We start from the raw sequence: 23,494 nt of genomic DNA, 5'->3' as shown, positions 1-23,494 counted from the left end.
AGTCCCGCTTAAAGCCCCTTTCTAGTTGAAAATATATTTTGCTTATTGAATGTTTGAACCTCAGAAGTGTGTCCATGAATTTTATGAATGAAACTGTATGAGCTCACTTTGAATTATCTTAAATTAAACACCACTCTGAAAGCTTATCATGGTACCGTTAGGAGCGCAGCTGTTATCTGGAAACCAAAACTACTCTGCACACGCTGAGACTTGACTTCATAGTGAAGTAGCCTATCTTATGTCCATATTTTCCTATGAGACTTAGGTTTCACACCACCTATAGCCTCACTATAAACTTTGCACCCTGCACTACTGCCACAGCACATAAGCCCTCCTGAAACCTGGCCATAGACAAACCTTTCAAATGCAAAATATTTACATTTTCAATGAATTTTGTTTTTTTTTTCAATGAGGAAAAAAGGGATGTCAGTGTAATTTTAAGCATTTAATTGAACATATCAGATCCAGACAGCTAGAGGGTGTCACTAAGTGAAAGTACACGTTTTGCAAAGATACAAGACATCAAAAGTTTAATCTCCTACAGAAAATGGCAATATGAGATTTTTAATTCTGGTGCATCAATGTATAAAGCAGCATTTTATGTAGGCCTACAGTAGCTAATTTAGTCCCCAGTGTGTTTGCATATCGAGGGGTTGGACCCTCAAAGAGTCACAAAATAAATCTGTGGGATCAAGATGTGATTTAAGGAGATAAAACAAGTTCTGCTTCATGTTATATTTTGTTTTTTGACTTTTCTCAAATTTGTATTTTCTTTTGAAATTGGATTTGGGCCTCAAACAGTTATTTAAATCAAATTCAGAGGAGATAAATCTCTCTTCATAAAAGGGCCGCAATAAACAAAAAAGGGGTCCAAAAGGTTGACGGTCACCAGGTTAATATGTCACAACGTGTTTTATATAAATGCCTAAATTCAGAATCCAGTGTAAACATCAATATATTTGGCTTTTTAAAATTTTGAATGAACATCAATGTGGAGGATAGGCACCATAAATAACAAAATCTTAACTAGAAATTGAATTAAAAGTAAAACACTGGTATATGTATACTGTATATGTACAGAAATATGGCTGTAGTTTAAAAGTGTTCATTTTTTTATGGAAATAATGAAATAAGTCAAATGTAACTGTCACAAACTATAGGAGTTGTTTTGAGTAAAAAAAAGAAGAGCTTTACTGTCGGCGGTAAAGATTAAAGATTATATCGAAGAGAGACAGACGAGCAGATTGTAAATTAAAGGGGATATTTGAGGCTGTGGGTTGGTGTTTATCTGCATCTGAAGGATTAGTGATATTCAGACGCGTGTGAACCATCGTCCCGCCAGTCTCGGGGCGTAAGCAGCCTCTGTTCCCCCGCCGGGGCCACAGAGGTGAGTGGGAACAGACAGGGCAGGACGAGGGGATCTAAAGGGGTTCACACACGACACTGTGTCCCCTTCGCTAGACGTCTGGGACTGTCTGGGTTTTGCACTCCCAGACAGGGGAGCCTTTCCACCCGTCAGATGCTGCCCACACCCATCTCCATCCCCATCCCCCCCTTCCCCTCGACCTTGACTCTCTGTCACCGCGGCCTTCCAGACAGTCTGGGGTCAAAGGCTAACACAGCAGCCACACATCAGACACGGTTCGAGTCCCTTGTGTCCATATAAATGCCGAATGGTAAATCACCCTAAAATCAGCCTGTTGGAATGTGGCTTTGAATTCCTGCAGAGACGAACCCGAAGACCTCCGGGAGAAAATTACTGTTGCAAGACATGAAGCCCATAAAAACAAATGTTTCGATTTTATTACATTTGCATATCGCTTCTCTCTCGTGCAGAAATATAGATTTAAATTACATCTCAAATTTTACTTTTTTGATCAACCGAATCTGCTTCAGGGCTGCAGTCTGTACCATTTACAAGCTACATTTTTACCTTTCCCCTTTGACTGCTGACTCACTCCGTCTTCAGCCAATCACAACCAAGCTGCTGGCATGTCATAACAGATTTGTGAGTGGAGGGAATGGCTGAGGCCTCACGTGGCTTTACGGAAGATGCCAACCCACGCTCTGTGCAGCTCTGATCAGCCTCTCCACGCCTCACTGTGAGCATGCGCACTGATTGGATCTCAATATGGGCTCATTGCTCTCTCTCACATAATACCCACTCTCTTTACTGTCTCCTGAAGCCTTTGTCTTTGGAATTACTTTCTGGTTTATTTTTCAAGTTTCGGTTTTTCTTAATAAAAAAAAAAAAACAACATACATTGATCCTCTTCCTCCCTGTTTTCAGATATAAATTTGTAAATCGGCTGTTTTCTTTAAAAGACATCTTGGAGTTTAACCGTTTTTAATCATCATCACAGGACAAAACAAAGCCAGCAGTGGCAGCAGCAGATGTTTTATCTCACTCTTAATGTTGCCCCTATTTACCGTGGACATGGACAGTGACTTGTATATATGCAAAAGACAGTGTTACAAATCTGAGACACACAAAACTTCCTCTCCTCTCTCAGCCTCACTCTGGAGGAACATCAGATTTTCCTCTTCATTTTTGCCACAAAACCTTGACCTGCAGATTATCAACTGATTGCTTCTTTACCCTCTCGTCTTAAGATGAACAAAGCTTCTTATAGAGCCACTACTGAGGTCACATTTAGGATGGAAAATAATTTTGCCTGGATCCCCCTTAGATTAAAAATATGTGAAATACACATCAAAGTAGCAACAATGGCAAAAGTTATTATAAAAGATTGTATTCTTTCAGTAATTTGCAGCCTTCTTGTGTTTATTTGCCAATTTTAGAGATGATTTAATGCTTCGCTGATGATTTAATGACTTCGTGTCAGAACTGATTGATTGTGTTTTTAACTGGCCTTTTCTCTAAGCTGCGACTGTGTTTTTTCATTTTTGTTACAACATTCCACTAAAACAAATATATGTTACCTCAAAATCCAATACGTTTTTAAAATGAATCTCAAAAAGGGTCAAAGTAAAAATGTGGGCTATATGCTGTTTGGACTATTTCTGGTACAAAATATCTGTCACACACAGGTCTATTTAACACAGGAGTCATTGTACTAGTGTACTCTAGAGGGGGTTTCTAATTATTTAGCATTAGACAATCAGTTATCCACACACTCCAGTAACATAACGTCTCTCCACATCATGCCCTTACATTAAAACAAATATTACATTCACCTATATCTCTTAATTTTGAAAAACTGTTACCATTTGAAATCCCACCTGACAAGCATTTATGTACCACGTAGCCTGTAACAGAAAACTGATAGATTACACAGCGTGTAGAGGCTGGCTCTCAGAGGACCCACAGTACATTACACAGCTTGTCTATTAACTGTATTACAGCCAGGGAACGAGCTGCAACAAGAGGCGGGACATGCTGCACCAATCAGGGGAGGAGGCACTTCAACTGTAAACACTCGTGTATTCGTAAATAAAAAGAAAGTGTAAATTACCATTAACAACAACAAGAGCAATATTTTTTTATTTAACAAAATATTAGGATAAGTCATATATATCCTTTTTTTTTTTTTTTAAAGCAACTGAAAACTGTTTAATCTTTTGTAAAATTATGAGGCTATGAGTAAATCTTAGAGTTTATAGATTATAGATTGTAACCAGAGGCTAGTTTCCATAAAGCCCTAAACAAAGGCACACAACAATTTATTAACAGAAACATTTTAAAGAAAACCATTTGAATAATATGTTGCCCTCTGTGGTGATTTTACAACAGGTCCAGAAAAGATGTTTCATGTTGAGATGACGGTGTAGGAGATCTTGTTCATCTGTTCTCAGATCAGTTTCCACGTGGCGCTGTCCTTTCAGCACTGCTCTGTAACGCTGAGCTTCATTTAAGGTGCCTATACGGCTGCACACAGTACATGCTGCAAAATGACTTTTCTACCTTGAAATTCAGTTCAAATTTATAGGATTACTTTTCTTTAGAAATATTTCAAAATCAGAGTAAACTTTGTCAAAATCTGAATTAACTTTATTGACCAAGTGTGTTGATAGCCTACAAGGAATGACAACATGAAATAGCAAACATAAAGACAAAACACATTTATACAATGACACAGACAGATCAACAGCTCAACAAAGATATTTAACTAAACAACTACAAGCACATTTATTCAGTTATTTATACATGTAGGCCTACATATGCACATAGTTTATACATTTTATAATGTACAGCATTTATCACCCACCAGACAATGACATAATAATGTTTATTTCTTATTGAACTGTGTTTATATCATACCATAATAATAATGAAATGTATGGTATCATTTTATTTATTTCAGTTATTTTTATGCAAGCAATTTTTAATAGACGCTTCATTTCAGGGGGTAGCAAAAAAAAAACAATTCAAATAAATGCAACGTCAAAGTATGGATCTTTTTCTTTTTTAGTTTTTACACAATCTAAGAAATCCCAAACAGTTTGGATTTAAGCATCAGCTCCTTGGTGGAGGAACCAATTGATTACAAAGAGACCCAGACTCTTTGGGAGGAGAAAGGGCCCCCTGTTGTTTCAAACCAGCTCCTCTAACTTACCAAAGTGCAGGGGCCCAGAGGCAGGGCTGTGTGCGCCTGCACTAAATGGCTGCACAGTGACTCCTCTGAAGCGGCGGTGGGGTGGGTGGCAAGGACGTTGGACTTGTAGGATACATTAAATCAGCCTGATTAGAAGTTTAGGCGAGGGCAGGGCTCAGGTCTGACTGAAAGGCGGCCGCGCAGCCCTTGAGTGATACTATTCACATCCTGGGAGAAAGGTCAGTGTCAGAGGAGTTCACAGGCCCCATCTCCTTTCTTATGCTAAAGGATCATACACATAGGCTCATTCACGAGCTGGAAAGGCATAAACAGCTCCTACCGACTCCTAGTTTCCCTCCAAAATGTTTGCTTGAGCCGAGAGGCTGTTTCTCTCGTTTAAAGAAGCAGTAATTGGTTTTAATCTGAAAATGTTTTAATGTGTAAAAAAGTTTAACTTTTTTGGGAAAATGTATAGGCTGTAATGTCATGGTATATTTATATGTAAAAAAAAAAAAGTATATTGTATTTTATTCCCTCATGTAAAACTATGCGAACCCACTGTTGTCTTTTATTGTGTGTTGCTCCAATCAGTTTTTTTCTAGTTAACAGGTTTTTATTAACCTCCTTTATATTGACTTCTTCGTGCATTTCCCTGTCTCTCTCTGAGTCCAGGGGTCACTTGGGAGTAGTAGGAAATAGCCACTTAATTAGCGGCCCTTGACCTTTGGTTCTGGCTCGGGCTGCTTCTGACCCCTGCATCTCTCCGGCCTGTTTATTGTCCTCTGGGGGACTGTCCAGATCATGACCCCGCTGACCCCTGCCGACCGGGGACTTCACCAACAGGTCCCTGACCAGCTGCCCCGCCTCACAAGACATTCATCAAAAAGCAATATTTACCCCAAAGTAGCTGATTCCAGCAATTACCTCTCTGCAGAAGGATGATACTGAAGCTGCCATAATTATTCCTGGAGCTCTCCAACGTTTGTTTGCAGGAGCAAACATAAAGCACACGTTTTCAGAGCATGTACAGTAGGTTAAAGCCAACAGCATATGAAAAAAACATTTTAATGATGAAAATCACACCAGTGTAACAGTGTTTTTTTACAACATGGTTTGAACATTTGGGCTTCCGTACCATCCAGGCTCTACAGAGGCTGATTTCACTAATTGGTTTCCATTCATCCAGAGAGGGGAACTAATCACAGAAATCAGCCGCTGTAGTGTTTGGATGGATTGAAAACATGCTGACTCTTGCGTGGGACTCTATGACTGAGATCTCCACTGCGTTGAGTGTGATTTTAGATTTAGATTTAGATTTAGATTTAGATTTAGGGAGTTGTAGAAATACAGTGCTTTTACAAGTTGGGCGCACAACTGTTATTTTTTTATTTTTTATTGTGGCTTCTTTGTGTTTAACCTGTTTGTTTAGTCTCCAGTTTAGTATGTCCAGCATTTCTTTATGAAGCTCTATTTATGATTCATATGTTTAGACATCTTAGTTTTACAATGATTGAACTCTATGCCTCTTTTCAGCTCCATGTGACCCTTTTTTTTTCTTCTTCTTCCTGCAACATTTCTCTCTCTTTTTAAATCTTATTCTGTCTTTTTCTGTTTTTTCAATTTCTGTCTCATGAGGAGAGGACGATGCTTTCACTGATTTTAAATTTAATAAATTCAAATAAGTCTCATAAATTCATGCACTTTGATACAATAGTTGCTTGCTGATTTTTAAAAGACCATGCGTTTTTTTTTTTGGGTAATTATAACATTGAATAAAATGCTGCATTAAGGAATTCCATTAGAATATTTTTTTCATTGTTTTAAAAATATATAAAACCTCTAAAATATAGATGAACAGTGCAGCCAAATAATTGAATCTGGGAAGACACTCGTTTTTGACCGTTACATTATTTTTCTTTCAATTTGCATTTTGACAGATAAGAAATTGCTAAATTCTGGACTCACTTGTAACTAATGGGCCTGTCTATCTTTTTTTTCTGTCACATGTTTCTTTACAAAGACACGGAAATAATCCCGCGTTGACCTCGCGCGTGTTTATCTGTTGTTTGACTCCGGACACAAATCAGTCGGACACTGATTGAGGTCCGGCCGACACCAGGACGGCTTCTAATCCCAAAACCTCATTAATCGTCTAAACCGGGCCTCATGGCGCGCAGAGACACATCTGACTGAGGTAAAGTCATCAATACCATTTTTAATTCAGATATAGCCTATTTTCAATCATTGCAAGTGATTGTTTATTTAGGTAATTGTTTGAGGCTTTTGATTATTCTCAAATTGCAGAAAGAATCTGCCCAAAATGTCGATAAAACGAAGAACAAAAAAAACCTATTTTACATTTCCCTGATTAATAAAATATGAGGGCTATCGAGACAAAATGTATAATATATTTTAATAGCGGGCACTGTAATTTTGTCCACCGAGTTTTTCGGCTGATGAACTTTTCTTTTCCGCACAGATTCAACACACGTTACTCTGTCTGCTCCTTCTAATTAAAACTTAATGCGAGGTCACTCAGACGCTTTCTCACACGATCCTCTCACACTCTGTGACTCTTAAAAAAAAAAAGAGAGAGAGAAGGTTCTGCCTACTAAACACAGTGGTGTTTGTCTGTTCTAGGTTCATTTTAATTTATTTGTTTGAATATTAAAGCTGAAACTCTGTTAAGAATGTCAATAATATATCGATATGAAACATAATCCTTTAACACCCGATCCAATGTCACAATCTGTTATCTCCTTGTGTAAATAATGACCAAAATAAAATAGGCTACTGTATGTTGTTCAAAAACGAGGGCTTAACACAGAGATAATATTTTACGTTTTATTTTCAAAAAGTTTCATTGACAGCAGTAAACTTGATATTTCCTTTTAATTTATATTTCCCTTAAAAAGGAAAACGCAAATTAACAAATTAATTAAAAACCACAATTAAAACACTCATTAGCTTGAAAAGACAAATAACTTTGTGCAAAATAAGTAACAACATTTAAGGCTTTTATTTGCAGTTTTTAAAAGAATAGATTCATCTTTATTACAGTAATCTTTTTTAAATGAGGTATTTCTGAAGATAACAGACACATTTGGAGTTAAATATTAAACAGTATAACTATTGTCTCTGGTGTTTTGACATGACGCTCATCTCCAGTGTTCAGTTGACTGATAATCTCTTGAGTTCGTGCTCTGCTTTGAGCCCCGACAGTCTGATGACGACATGTCGTTGAGTTGCTCTTTGTGCCATGGCGGGTCCTACAGAGTGCAGAGATGCTCACAGTTTCTGTCCCATCCTGAGGAAAAAGGATGAAGGGAATCATTAGCATGAGAATCAAACTTGGCTCCATCAACTCTTCCACTCTGCATGGAAGGAATAATATTTCACATTTTTGAGCAGAAAGAAGATTGTGCAGATATTGAATAATACATTCTTTCTTTAGTTTGCCCAGAACTATAAACATAAAGCATTCATAACAATAATTAAAAGCTGTAATAGTAATGTATTTTCCGAGCTGGCAAAGTGCTGAGCAGTCATTAAAAACAACAAACATTTGCAATAAAGGAAATTAAAACAAAAAACAAAGGGCTACCGGGTAAAAGAACACATAAAGAGGGTAAACAGCTTCTCACATAAAAGCGAGTCCGTGGAGTTTAACGAACAATATAGAAATCGATAATGATTCTGCAGAGGTAATCTCTTTAGTTTTTCCACATGAGCCTGTTTAGGCAACAGTGAATTTATTGTTGTGCATAATTTTGTAATTTTGTACATGAGAAATTGTAAGCAGTGTTTCAGAAAAACAAACTTCCTTTTCATGCACTGTACAAAAAAAAAAAAAAAAGGCCCCCGTGCTCTGCATGTTGTTCTTCTCTTCCATTTTCAGGCTGTATGCGTGGAGGGATCTTTAGGCTTTTATCCCTGCAGGGAACCAGCCCGAACTCTTTCTCTGTCAATTTTCACCCACTCCCCGATTCAGATGAGCCCTTTCTCCCACCAACCCCACAATGAAGGATTTGTCCTCGTTCTCTTTGTCCACCTCTGATATCTTTTTTTTTGACTGCTCCCTCTCTGCAGACAGCATGCAGCGTATGCAAATACATGCTCTTTTATTCGTCAGACTCCTCCCCTGAATGAATGCAACCTTAAATGAGGCCACACTTGCACACGTTTACAGAGGGGCCAGGGAACACGCATGTATTACAATCAGTGGATTTGCATGCCCGCTCTGACATGCAGTCACTCATGCAAACACTGAAAACAAGCAGACACAGAAATATATGGAAACAGATTATTCAATCTAAAGATTTACCCCTGTAGTTTATCCAAAGAAAAGATACCTCTCCATAATTAATTTCAATTAATTACCTTTAAAAAAAAAAAAACTAAAAAAAAACTGTCATCCCTGCAATTTGTTCTAAAGAAAGATGGTCTAATGATGTTTAGTATAAATTTAAATTGTACACGTTAGCTGATGTGAAGCAGACTTTAACCAAAGGTCAAATATCTCTCCATGCAAGGGTACATGGGTACATTAGGTATCAGCCATAAAAACTGGTTGGATCTGCCTGAAGAAGAAAGGATCTGTTTGCTATGTAATTTCACTATATGAAAATATACAGGCCACATATATATGCAAAAGAATTTTTTTAGGATCAAATGTTTTTTACTCCTGCTGACTTCTTCTGACTCAATTATAATAAGACTTGAGTCACATTTTAGGAATTTGCATATAAGAGCTCCAGTAAAAAGACAAATCTATGTTTGCAGTGTAAGAAGTTGTTTTTCTCTCAAGTGTTTTATGACAGTATTTGTATATTAGGTGACACGCACACACATGCACGCACGCACGCACACACACACACGCACGCACGCACACACACACACACACACACACACACACACACACACACACACACACACACACACACACACACAGAGAATGGGCGTTCAGATGTGTAGGATGAGGCTGAAAAATTAGACAAAAGTGGTCCGACAGAATGCACTGAGGAAGAGGTGTCGACTGTGTTAACTCTAAAGGTTGGATGAATTATAACAGTTTCTGATGAACAGAAAGCGTTCCCTCGCAGCTAACATTCCCAAGCTGGCCCGTGCCATCTGGAAGCATGTGTGAATGGGTTCGAGTTTGCGTGTGTGTGTGTGTGTGTGTGTGTGTGTGTGTGTGTGTGTGTGTGTCGTGGGGGGTTGACGTCTGCTGGACAGCTCTGACAGTTCGGCCTTTTCAGTCGTACATTACTGAGCCGACCGGCCTCTTTCCCATAGCAACCCTAACAGAGGTCAAAGGCTATGTAACCCCCCCCCCCCCCTCCCTCCTTCCTCACTCACCTACCAACCTCCTCCTCTTCCTCCTCTTGTACTCCAGGGTGGCCACAGACGCTCTTAACTCCCTGACCGGCCGCAGACAGAGCGGCCGCACCCATGAACTTGAACTTGACTCGATTTCTGACACAGTGATGGAGTCGTATATACACCTTTTTTTTTTTTTTTTTTTTCCAGAAAAGTGATTACACTCTGAACTTTTGGTTGCTTTTCACGATTGCGTCCTGTTTTACGCGTAGCATCAAACTCACACGCAGAACCACAGAATAAAATAAACTACACACACACAAAAAAAAGAGGTCATACCAAGTATTCCCCCTAATTCTCCTCACCCTAGAACCTCATCTCCTGATATGATTACAAAGGGCTGCTGTATTAAAGGCTCAGTCACCTAATTCTCCTCCACTTTCATTGGAGCAAACAGGACCCCGACTCAGGGATGCCACAGCCCACAGACGTAATCTGAAAAGCCTGGGATGTGGAAACTTCTCTCCATCTTCCTCTAAGATACTTAACGTTGGGCTTTGTGCTAGATTAGTCTCGGCCAAAGTTGCATTAAAGAGCTCCAATGAGCCTCGCTTGACCCACATTGGACCTCATCCAAGACTATGGGCGGCCCATGAGCTGGGCTTTATACACCAAAGCAGAGCCGTTAAAACATTAATAGTGTCCACACATAGTGAGGAGGTAACCCAGGAGCTATATGGTATTAACATTTTATCGCTACTATGGCTACGCCGCTGCACCCACACAGAATGGGAAGTGAGCACCGGCTACTGTCACTTCATCTTGTCATACATTATAATTTTCCTGCACTGAAAATCTCACACGGCAAAAGCAATACATGCTTAATAAAAATGACGGAGGAAGGAAAGAAGAAAGAAAGGACAGGTAATTCCACCATTTTCTTGAGGGGAAATACATTTTTCTGTCAAATTCAAAGTTATGTACAAGTCACAGGAATTGAATAATGAAGAATGAATATTTAAGTATCTACAGTGTGCAGAGGAAGATTCAGGGACGATCAGATCCTAAATCCTCCTGACACGGTGTCAAAGCTGCTGACCTCACCCTCCACCCGCTCTGTTTTCTTCAGACGATCTTGATTGAAAAATCTTTCTTTCGGAGCAGATTAACACCAGACTCTTAAGCAGTTTTTGCCATTAAGCATTTATAAGACACCATCATATCAAAATCAGGATGAGTTTACAATGACGGCATGTTTAATTGTTTTTTTTCTTCACTTTATTTTGCTCATTTGCAATCACTTCATGTCACCCCCCCCCCCCCCCCTCTCTCCGCCCTCCCACCATATTGCATTTAGTAGGAATTACAGCTCTCAGTAACGATTAGACAAAGAAATATTCGGTGTGCATTTGCGCATGTGGCTCATTTTTACATCCTCTAAATACCAGAGGAAGGCGCTTGCTCTCCTGGCAGACGTAGTGAGGACGAATACATTTTCCTGACAAATTTGCTCCAGCAACCGCCTCTCTTTGACCACGCTGTCTGTGTCGACTGCCGCAGCTATCACATACAGTTGCAGACCGACCTCCCCCCTTTTACTCTTTTCAAACACACACACACACACACACACACACACACACACACACACACACACACACACACACCAGTCATCCATGCCCAGCTCCTCGCAGCTGCAGCCTCCCTCAGCATGGCACTGCACAGGCTAGCACGAGCTAACTCCATCAGCGAATGCAGGGATAACACTCAAACATGGCTGCCCATGTGCTACACCTGCTTTACATACGCGTATACATTTTAGGCTCTGCTGTCTTTAACCCTTTCTTGGTATGTCAGTTTGACTTTTCAAAAACAACAATTTCATCATTTCCCTTTCTGCTTCTCGGTTCTCTTGAACGTACCATGAAGATCTGCAACAGAGACGTAGCATGGAGCGAGCTATAGTAGCTCCAAGATTAATTTCTTGACTTGCGTTCTCTCTTCTGTCAAATCTGCCTGAAGCAATACGCTGTATATCACAGATGAGCAGCACAAACGCAATTATAAAGACAGCTCTGGGTCTTTTATGTGAATAAGGAGAGGGAATAATCTTTTGACATGTGGGCTGCACATGCCTTACACATTTTGTGGTGGAGGCACACGTACAGTATGAGGCTCATTAATAATCATTATCCGCAGGTTACATCACTCAGCTTCGTAGGCACACCCATCGCCTCAGCTGAGTCATTCACGGTGATACGCTGTGCCGCCGATTGTCTTGTGAGGTTGTCGTGACGTGTGTCGAGACCAACGCGTAGATTCAGTTTGAATTAAGGACGAATCGCATCCTGCTGGTAAATTGAGATGAGATTAAGGCGTGCATGGCTGATGAGTGGCAAAGGTGTTACCATCTTCAAAGAAATCGTAATGTCTTCATGTAAAAATGTATTTTGAAACGCATCACTGTGAAACATTATTGCGTCACACCTCTGATACAATCCAGTGGCAAACTGTGATTTACTGTGTGACAGCGTGTAGGCCTGAGCGTGTGCTTTTATATGCATATCATGTGTGAATGCATCTCTAATGCCTGGGAAATCCCTCTCATTTACCAGAAAATACAGCATCTCCATGTCTTTCAGACATGCAGAGGAGGCTGAATAGACTAATGAACAGTCAGGTGGCACTCCAGGGCCTCGACTATACACCCCTCCCTCCCCCCTCATCGCACACATATCAAACACACACATACACTTGCACACACATTAAAACTCAGTGGCTCGCCCGACCCCGGTGATCCGCACGACAGTCTAATGTCTCAGGCATCTGCTCATGTCTAGTCTGGAGGGTCTTTCCCACCCTGCCCCCAAGCCCAGGCCCGCCGCACCACCAGTTCCCACAATAGTGGGAAAGCAGGCTTTTCGAAGGGAGTGGGGTGGGGGGGTGGGTGGGGTGGTTGTGGTGGGGGGGGGGGTTGTCGGGGGGCAGCTATTGAGGGGGGAGAGAGTGAGAGAGAACGGGGCTGAATGATAATGTGAAAACGCACGGCGCTGTTCATTAACACACAAGCGCTGCAGCTGCACATGTTGGCCCCGGACACACATGCTCACGTGTCTCTTTTCTGCTTCAGGTTGCTGCCAGAGTCACCAGGGGTGCAGGGCAGCTCTACGCCACAATAAGGACGTCTTTCAGGGATCTGTGTGTGTGTGTGTGTGTGTGTGTGTGTGTGTGTGTGTGTGTGTGTGTGTGAGGTTACAGACACGGAGCCGGTAAGGATGTGGAGCCTTGATATTTGGCAGTGTCATTTTGCCCGTGTCAGATTTTGGAAGAATGTGACATTTTACATCAGTGACGTCTGACATTTTCATTCTGCGTGTTAAATAAAGTTACTAATCATGCCGTATGTGCAGAATTGGAGCGGCACAAGAGCTGCAATCCATATTAAACGGCTGAAACCAAATGCTTAAAAATATACGATCCAACAGAAATTCTGTCCAGGTCATCTGCAGCTACAGTAAAAAAAATAAACATTTAATGTGGCCCCAATTATCCTGAAGACACACACAGACAGGCATGTCTGTATGCTCATGTGGTTGTAGACCGCACTCCAATATGAATAATGAAATACCAATATTACACACAAGGAACCGCTTTGTAAGCCAAAATGTCTTGTGTTTATAGAGTAAATTAAATCTAAGATTGTTTAATCATTTTAATTATCATCCCAGTACCCACGATGATTCCCCTCCCTAGCAAAATGCACCTGAGATGTTTAGCACGTTAAGATACTTGAAGATGCTGCACTAAAATATCACGATGCAAATTTCACAACAAAAGCCGTTTTGCATGAATTACTGTGTGAGGTTTGTGAGGTGGAAACACGACGTGCAGCACAGCCTGGTGTGCACCAGGGAGTAAAGAAGCACCATGACAAGAGAGGATGGCAGATTTCCTTCAACCAGTGCCAGCTCATTAATTTTGTTTGCTACCCAGCCCTCTCCTCCCCCCCCTCCCCCCCGTCCCCACCACCACCACCACCACCAACTACCACCTCCACCTCCCTTACCCTCCACCCCACCCCCCCTCACATCACCCCTTAACTGCTAATTAGCAGGAGCAGAAGACAGAAGAGAAAAGGGAGAGGCCATGTGTGACTGGGGAGGAAATGGGGAAACTCTTCTTCTTTCCCCTCGTCCCTCCTCCCGTTCCCTTCCCCCATCACACACAGGCACGGAGTCACTCACTCCCCCACCTCCTGGCCACCACCACCACTACCACCATTACTACTGGTACCCAACAGAAAAGCCATGATGCAGCTCACCTCATATGCCAGCCCAGCCATTTTAGGTGTCGCGGCAAACATCTCCCAAGATGGCTCCTCTGAGCGCGCCCATACTCCAGGAATCGGGGTCTTTGTCCGCCTCTTGGCACAGGCAAAGTGTCTCCATTGGCAGTACAGATGGCATCAGAGGCTCTTGGGTAAAAAGGGTGAGGGTGGGGGGAGGATGGAGGAGGAGGTGGCGATTCCGGACCGACCGTTCCCCCCCCTCCTCTCTCCTCGTTTTCCTTTAACGAAGGCTCTTTTCAGGAATCCCGGATCTTTCAGTGTAAATTGGAAAGGCTGTAACAAGAGCAGAGGAGAGAAAACAGAGGAATAAAACATGACAAGCACATAATACATTTCAAGGTATCATTATAGCTAAACATGTGATTATGGGTTATTAATGAACCTATTGATTCAATTTTTGAATCTCTGAATTTTTGGTTTTAAACCAGTCAGTCACCAAAACTTTTAAAGCTCTCACCGCCTTTACTTATTCAATATACGATCCCTTTTTGTCATGGTTGTGTGTTTTTTGGGACATGAGTGTGTATTTTGCAACAATAGAAGCGCCAAAAGAATCCTTCACATTATAGAAGCACAAAGGTTAAATCAAGGATGCGTCCCATACATAAAGCCTCGAGTGTTTTTATTCCCATTCATTAAGGAGGCACGCCATGTTCACACGCTACCTATAACAGGAAAAGACTTGGACTGCGGCCTTTTCACATATCCAATATCTCACTGTGAAACGAAGCAATTAGCCCGGTTTGACAGTGAGCTCTACTGCAATAGGTAGTTAACAGAATGAATGAAAACTCATCTCACTTTGGTGCTCTTTAGGCTTTAGTGGCATTCTCCAGGCTGAGCGTATGCACTGCGCAGCGCTGAAGTACCAAGTTGAAAAGTTCAGCTCCTGTCTACAGGCCGGCCCTGGCCTTCTCATTGAGGCAAGACACAATGTATCCCAAAGGCTCCAAGACTCGCCACGGCTTTAAATACTGACGCCAAGTGTTGTTTTTTTTAACCCTGTTTGTAGGGTGCTACACCACTCAACTGCATTATTAGGAGCCCACGCGGACATCAGTGCCTGAACAGAGCGTTTCGCTTCCCCCTTTCTTTCACTGAAATAGTGTTTTCTTTTTTCAATAAATGGTAAATACTCTTCAAAAAAAGACAAAAGTAAATGATTTACGCAGTGGAATGTAAGATACAAAAGATAAATCAAAGTATATGGGTACTGAATGGGCGGGGAGAGCAACATGCTAGTGTCCTGAAGCAGGTACCTCCAGGGATCCCTGAGAAGTTATTCCTCTCACTAACTGTGACCAACAGCGATCAGATGAAACAATCTGTGCTGTTAAGCCTCTTCAAGAAAACGTACGTTCACATGTCACAGTAGCACAGGAGTACATAACAAATTAAAAATGGCTGAATTACATTTAGCTGCTTCAGGTTTAGGATCCTCATACGAGTCGTAAAGGCCTGTTGAGATTCAGTTTTACATCCCTGCCTACAATATCTGATTTTGAATCACACAATAAAAATGTAATCCTTCTAATCTGACATTCCTACGTCTGAGGACTCACACCTGCCATTTTACAGGCCTTTGAAATGGAGGAAGTTTGTGAGTTCTTGTTTGAGTCTTTACTGTTCGCCTCCAGCGACTGTGCGACCTGTTTAATATTCAGCACCATGTGGCAGAGGACCTGAATGGACAGCAGCCCTAACCGCCCTAAAATGGGGCCAATTTTCAACTGTGGGCCCTCAGTCAATTCATAAAGCTCATATTAAACCGCAGTGAGATGATAGGAAAAGAAAGGTATATTTGGGACTACTACTTTATTTGCACTTCAACATGAGGTAATTAAAAAACAACCGAAAGTACTGCCAGAAAAGTATTTCGTTTAAAAAAAAACAAAAAACATTTTTCATCATATAAACAACATCAGAGTGAAACATAACGCATAAATCTCACATATTCTGCAAAAAAAAAAAGCTCTGCAACTATTAAATATATTATATATGTATGTGCTTAATTGAAGAGGAAGAAACTAATGTAAATGCAATAATAATAACACACATATCATTTCCTAAACCTCATTTTTTTACAGGACATATGGGAATATTATTTTTATCATAATAAACCTCAAAGCCAAACTTGTTCTTACCTTTTTGAGGTGAATGTCAAAGTCCACCTCGGTGAGTTTAAAGCCTGAAGTGAGTCCCCTTTTCTTTCAGGGATGAACACATCGTTACGGAAGTCATTTCTACTTTCGGTTATCTAGCTTTATGACAGGTATTTAACACTCATACAGCTAGATAACCAAAGACAAAAACGGACCCCCTCGCACACTCTCGTGCTGTAGCCCGACACGATGCTGGCGTGATCTAGAAGGAGGTGAAGCTGCATTAGTACACCTGTAATACCTAAAACCACACTCCCAGATCATTTTCAGTATTTTCTAAACTAAAGCTAAAGAAGTCAAGGAGAACAGTTACATAACACCGAGTGTGCACAATAAGAGGATATGAATCATTTGATCATTTTTTAGGCATGCACATATGTTGCTGCTTCAAGGAGCTACAAACTCATCCAGCCGTCAGATATTCCTGCCTGTCGTGGTATAAGATGTGTGGTTGAAGGCCTACTGAATGCTGAGATTACACTGACCTAATTAAACTTTAAATGTGATTAAATTTCATTGAAATTCAAAAATATGAAATGGTACTGTAAATCTACTGCAGCAAGAAAATACAAACATTATTTTGTGTTTATTATAGAAGGGGCAATGCTCATGTTAGCATCTTTATGCAACTGACTACCAGCTAAAAAATGTTTTATAAGAAAGTGGACAATATTATAAATATTTACTCTTTTAAACTTAGAAAATGTATTTTAAATCATTTCATACATTTATTTGCATTAAAAAATATCCACCTGCACGACAAGATATGTTCCAGTTTAGACAATACACTCAGTTAATTCGTAGGACAGGCCTGTGTTCTAAACTTCCCTTTCATACACAATATTTAGTTTTTCTATTTAGGACAACATTAGGACTACATACTGACCTGTCATGTGCTATTTTACAACAATAACAACTTCATATAATATTCTAATAATACCATAAATATACACTAAAGACCTATTCACACATATAAGCTTTTAATATTAAGAATAACATTTTTTTTTTTCACAACAGCCTGTTTTGTCTGACTGGAAGATCCTGTGTGACCAAACTAAGACGGCCTGAGAGGATGACCATGAACCTGACACCGCGTTAGCTGAGGAAATGGCTCTTTAATGCAGCAGGCCACATCAACAGCTGAATCTTCTTATAAAAAAAACAAAAAAAACCGACAAAAATAAAATCTTCTAAATCTAAACTGAGGTTGAAGATGTTTGAATTTGCTCTTGGTGCTCCTGGGGGCAACGAATCCTTACTTTTAATGAGAGTTGAGATTGGCCTACTTCTTCTAAAACTAGACCATTTCACATCACAAGGATTACCCGCATTACGAAAAACAGTTTGTTCTTGATCAGAATAATAGGCTGAGGAGGATGTGCAGCCTATAAGGTTTTAGTACTTTATAGATCAAAGGTTTTGGTCTGTTGAAACACAATATGTATGCGTTAACCTCATTGTTAATGAAACACAGGGGCGTTTCTGGCGGTTAAATTATATGTTTCCTTCCGTAGAAATCAAATTAAAAGGTAAACTGAGCAAAACATCACAAGAGTGCTTTAAGACACATGGACATGGCATTTGAACAGATTCAAAGCTGGTGAAATGTAGTGCTGTGTACGTGCATAATGTTGTCTATTTCCAGAGGCGTTTTCTTACCCGTTTCAGAAGCAAAGCAAACTCTGGGGGCAAATGTCCGCAACTTTGGGTCGTGCTGAATTTTCCAGATGGATTTATTTGCGTTTCCATCGGGCCCTCGTTGGGAGTCAGCGCCGCGGCTCTCAGATGCGTCCGTTTCCATCCTCAGTCCTCCAGCCTCTGCCTCTCCTCCAGCCTGCGCGCTGCTTCCTCTACTGTCTGACAACTCGCTCCCGCACTGACGTCATACCAGGAGCACAGCGGCGCGTTGACCAATCACAGACTCCGGCTGCACCAAAGAACGTCTGGTTTCGGGAAGATATCTCACTCTCAACTGTTTTCTGTTGCTTTTGTTAATTTACCCACCACTACTACTACTACTACTACTACTACTACTACTACCACCAGCAACACTTCTAGTAAATAAAATAATGAAACAATACTAATGATAGCCATTGATATTACCAAAAGATGCACAAGATACAACTATTTTTCACTAGATGACAAAACAACTTACACATGAAGATACATTTCTGGAGCTTTCAATCATATCACACAAATTTCCATCATCTGATGGAGTATGGCTCATAAAAATTGCGTGTGTTCAAAGACTTTAAAAGCATCTTATCCATGCTATCTTTAAGGTTGAAATTAAAACTTAATACTTGATCTTGGCCATTTTTGTTCTGGGACTCGGTTCTATGATTCTACAATTTTCAGAGGAAAGCTTTAAAAGACTGCATTGAAAATCAATAATTGCATCAAAATGTCCAATGTTTTGTTACCCTTTTAAGCGGTTTTATCATATTAGATGCTAAAATGAAGTTTTTAACAAATATAGTATTTTTTCCACGTTATTGTGCTCCCTCCTCCGAGAACAAGTTCCACATATCTCCTGATAATTCAGTGAATGTGTGATCTTAATGTTGCTACACTGCCATTAAAGAATAAACAGTTTAAATAGTGACACAGCAAACGTGTCAAATACAGGATTTGCAGGTATAACTGCAGATCTGGTGACGAGAGGCAAACAAATTGTGTTTTTTTTTTTTTTTGTTGTGGTTGTTGTTGTTGTTTTTTTCACTTTATCACTGCAGTTGCTCTCTGCTTTAGATTACATGTCATTATGCTATTGTAAATTTGGCAAAAGATGTGCACAAGGAAAAGATTTGGCGCCTTAAAATGTTCACGTGGCTTCGCAGCCACAAGCTGGAGTACGGTGTGACCGCTCTTGTTAAATAAAGGATCTTTGAGGTCTGAAGCGTTTGTGGCATGTGTGGGAAATTAACATGAGGGTCCACGGACAAGAGTGGCACGAACAGTTCCCTCCAAATCAGCCCGGTCAGAGGAAAATGTTTTCGGAACGACTTTAATGTTTTAAACTACAATGGCACCAGAGATAAATTCATTCCCAGCATGTCACGTGCTGTATTCATGTTAACAGAAAATAAGAGCAGACTTTAAGACGCGATTGGCGTAACAGTTAACTTCTCGTCCTCTCTAAGTATTTCATTTAACCGCAGCTCCTATTGAATTCCACTCTATAAATATATTGTGTTGACCATTTATTTTGTTTTGACCTATGAGTGGGCAGACCCGTTTCTTCAGGTATTAAAATTGTCCTGGCTCAACCGGGTCAGTGTAAATTAGGCAATTATGTTTGGAGTCACAGCGGAAATAATGCATTTGAGTTGGATTGTGACCTGCAATGCACATATTAATATTTCTAAAACTCCTAGATTGAAATTTTACACCAAACATCTTAGAATCTAAAATTCTTTAATTAATCACTCTTGAATAATTGTTTAAACAATGATAATTCCCTTTCTTTCAGGCTCTTTTGCCCATTAATTCATGTATTTATTCCATGTGGTGCCCTTGAGCACAGAAACCTGTCTGCCACAACACATGATACACAACTGTCTATTTTTTTTTTTTTTTTTTATCAAAGAAACATTTCCTGTTGGTGTAGTGGAACAATTTCAATCACACATTGAAAACATGTTTAAAAACTATATAATTTTTACTTTAGTCGTACTAAATAAATGTGCAGCTATGTGGTGTTCAACCAAAAGCAATAATTGTTTTATTAACATAATATCCGGACCAATCCATGGGCAACATGACACAAAGACATGCACAGGGCACAAAGCCTTTCAAGTATATGTGCAGTTTGTGGTCTCTTTCTTACACACAAACACACAAAGGGGCAGCTGAGTGGCTGTACAGGTGCAGGAGGTAAACTTCAAAGTATTCCAAAGATGATGTCAGGCTGAAAGAGGGGGAAAAAAAGTATGATTTTAATATACTCTGACACGTTAACCGTGCTGTCTCATTGATGCAGTCAGTCACTCACACGCTGGAGGAGATGCTGTCCCGTGAAAGAGAAATTGTCTGGAGGCTGGCCATCCTGTCCTGCTGCCTTGCAGCGTAGGTAACCGTAGAGGTTGGCCGCCTGGAGGGAAATACTGGCTACCACCAGTGACTGAGGAAGACAGACAGATGCATTTAAAGCAGTATTTTCACTACGTTTGTGGAAGGGACATGTATTTTGAGGGGGTTTTGGAGGTAATCCCCTCCAAAAGTTTTACAATTTTTCAATAAAGAAATATGCAATTTCATGTCATTTTTGACTAATGTTGTTACCACAACTGTGTGAAAAAAAAAAATAGAGCAGATAATAAACAAACACTCAAAAGCCTTAAGACAAAACGTGCAAAAGAAGTCTACTGGTGAACGAGTGCAACCATTAGATCTGGAGAAGGGTCTTTAAGGTAATTCAATGCTCCGCACAATGGTGGGTGGTAAACAAAACAGCTCAGCCTCATTATGGTCGGGGAAACCCTGAGATATAGTTCTGCGAATGTACAGCAATGCACACAAGCAACAGCTGTCTCACCAGCCATTTAATCTTCAGGGAGAAGAGGGAGGTGAAGAAGAAGAAGGTCCAAATGAGAGGACAGATGATTAGGCCCAGCCAAAATATCCTTGCCTCCACCTCTGTGCCAGTGTTACTACCCACAGATGTCTGCAAACACACAGAAAGCCCAATGTTTATTACCCCAAAAATGCTCATCCACACTCAAAGTGGCACAACAGTGTCTTACTTTTTTGGCCTCAAATACCCAGAGGCTCCTTCCATCGTCATCAATCTGATTCCACCAGCGCAGCCCCACCAGCAACCGGCCGGTCACATTCTGAAACAACACAGGACAACTGTGAGAAATGAAAACCAGTGAGGTGGAAAAAAGTGATTGTTGAGGTGTACAGGATAGTTAGGACAAAAGAAAGTGAAGAGCATTAGTAGGAGACCTAAAGATGACCTCTTACCTTGACAGACCAAAAGTCAAAAGACAGCAGAGCGATGATCAGAACAAAACACGACGCAAAGTTCTTGCTGATCCAGTCGCACAGCAAATAGACGACAATGGCGACCACTCGAAAGAAAAGGTGGAAAAAGGAGGCCAGTGGGTGTCTGAAACCAAAAGCACGGGATTAGAAAAGATGAATGAGAACCCCAAAATGTCCGTGAAGCAGGTAGAGTTAGAGCAGGAAGGGGCAAATATGCTGTAACAAAGATATACATTTCATGATAGAAAGATAAAATAATATTTTCTATAACTGAGAAAAATCAACCATACAGTTGCAATTAAAAATATTTGACCCCCCTAAATCAATGCATTTTTGACAATAAAATGCTGAGCACACTAATTGTATTAACTACTCCAAAAATGCCCATTAGCATTATTCTACCCCAACTTTCCATTTAATACTAATGTCTTTTGACCTTTTTGACCTCCAATGAATATTTCTAGTACTTTCTCACAATCTTCCGACACCTCTTTTTGTCTAAAACTTCCAGTCCGCGCTGTTTTCTTTAAATCCCACCAAAGATTTCTCTTTGGGATTCCAACATGGAGACTGAGACGTCCTCTCAAGGACGTTCCAGTAATGATTCCTAAACCAGGCTTTGATTGAGCGTCCAAGTCCAATCATTTGGTTTTCACACTCGGGACATAACGAGCATCCAAGAATCCATGATGCCAATTATCAGTTCCTGCAGCAGCAACGCACCCCAACAACATGACCCTACAGTCATATTTGACTGTTGGGATGGTGATTTTCTTGTCATACACTTGAAGGCATTGTCCTTCTTTTGCCATTTCTTGCCGATTCATTAGAGCAAACAGTTCCAGTTTAGTCTCATGAATCCACAAAAAAAGAGCTCAGCAGGCCAATCCACATTGTTGTTGTTTTTGTTGATGCCATATTTACTGTAAGTCACCATTTAATTAGGTTTTTGGTCAATGTGTAGAGGTTGCTTGTTCAGTCTTCAGTAGTTTGTACTGATACGTCAGGTCCTCCTGCAGAGAAATGTTCCTTCCTTCCACACAGGAGAGTTTGCTGCTCTACCATGATGTTTAAACGTGCACAAGATGCTGCCAATTGTGTCTCTTGGAACATGAAGTGTCTTGGAAATCTTTTTTTTTTTTCCTTAAACCACATCCTTTAAAAAATAGTTTCTCCTCTTAGCTCTTTAAGACAGCTCATTTTCCTGTGCCATGTTTGATAATCAACTTAAACAACGGCAAAGGTGATTTATGTATCAAAGCTGAAACAAATTCAGTGTCTTTAGCAGAGCTCTCAAACTTTTGCAGCATTCAAACAATCTGCTTTCCTTATATAGCAAGCAATTAAAACGGTAATATTATACAGAGGTTGACCAAAACAATCCAGCAATTTCATAATGTCACTCAACTCAAATGTAATTTATAAATATGAATTCAAGATCATCAAAACATAGGCTATTAAATGTGCAAACCCCCCCACATATTCTGCAGGGTTCAATAGTTTTGCTATGACAGATAACTTGTCCATGCAGTTGAGATTTACTTAGCACATTTCATTTCATTGAGATGGAACTAATTGCACGAATCTGAAAACAGCCCTCAGTGATTTTTATAGTAATGAAAGAAAAACACTGTATAAGACAAAATAAATGATGTGATAGTATCTCCTGCAGTGCACCTTATTACTGCGCTGCTCCGCGCCCTCTCCTGCTCGTCAGCTGCAAAGTCCAGCTCAACATCCTCTGTATCATCCGCCATCGTCTGCCAAGAAGCAACGACACAGCAGCATTAATCCTCCATGCTAATACAATGCAGGCAAACACACAATACATTTAGAGGTAGGCAAAAATCGCAATTCTTCATGATCGGCAGATGCGTTAAGCAAAGCTACCAAGTACCATTTAATGGAAGGGTGATTGTATTAAATGACTCGAGTAAGCCAGGTGTTACAGTGAAATCAAACCGACAGCGACAGCGACCTCCTCCTTCACATCCACACCAGGAAGCTGGACTTTAATTTATTTCACGGTTCAGATGACTCAGCGCCTGGTTGCAATGCGGTAAAAAGCGGACAATCGATGTACATTCTGCTTCAGCAAACAATACCAGGAGTACAAAAAAAAT

General features: G+C 40.4%; 1 protein-coding gene and 1 long non-coding RNA gene across 4 annotated transcripts; both read right to left on the bottom strand.

Annotated features, from left to right (window-relative positions):
- Positions 1–7,389: 7,389 nt before the first annotated feature.
- Positions 7,390–18,190, bottom strand: LOC138206616 (uncharacterized). Its single transcript, XR_011178952.1, has 4 exons — positions 18,042–18,190; positions 16,365–16,584; positions 14,194–14,493; positions 7,390–7,863 (listed from the first exon to the last, which is right to left on the bottom strand). It is a non-coding gene; the product is annotated as an uncharacterized lncRNA (long non-coding RNA).
- A 1,888-nt stretch (positions 18,191–20,078) lies between these two features.
- LOC138206062 (Golgi apparatus membrane protein TVP23 homolog A-like) lies at positions 20,079–23,487 on the bottom strand. Of its 3 annotated transcripts, none has more exons than XM_069162525.1 (7): positions 23,321–23,487; positions 23,049–23,131; positions 21,351–21,495; positions 21,128–21,217; positions 20,920–21,048; positions 20,377–20,505; positions 20,079–20,292 (listed from the first exon to the last, which is right to left on the bottom strand). In XM_069162525.1, the coding sequence occupies exons 2-7, from the start codon at positions 23,126–23,128 to the stop codon at positions 20,266–20,268; spliced, it is 600 nt and encodes a 199-aa protein (XP_069018626.1). In that variant the 5' UTR covers positions 23,129–23,131; positions 23,321–23,487; the 3' UTR covers positions 20,079–20,265. The 3 variants fall into 3 exon arrangements, with proteins under 3 accessions (XP_069018626.1, XP_069018625.1, XP_069018624.1); XM_069162524.1 differs by having other exon boundaries at positions 23,338–23,487; XM_069162523.1 differs by having other exon boundaries at positions 23,269–23,486.
- Positions 23,488–23,494: the final 7 nt, after the last annotated feature.

Source organism: Embiotoca jacksoni, unplaced genomic scaffold (assembly GCF_022577435.1).
Source record: "Embiotoca jacksoni isolate LCO1_2020_lvr unplaced genomic scaffold, fEmbJac1.0.p SCAF_3, whole genome shotgun sequence".
Classification (NCBI taxonomy): domain Eukaryota; kingdom Metazoa; phylum Chordata; class Actinopteri; family Embiotocidae; genus Embiotoca; species Embiotoca jacksoni.
Note: the sequence above shows the minus strand (reverse complement) of the source record. Positions and strands in the feature narration are given on the sequence as shown.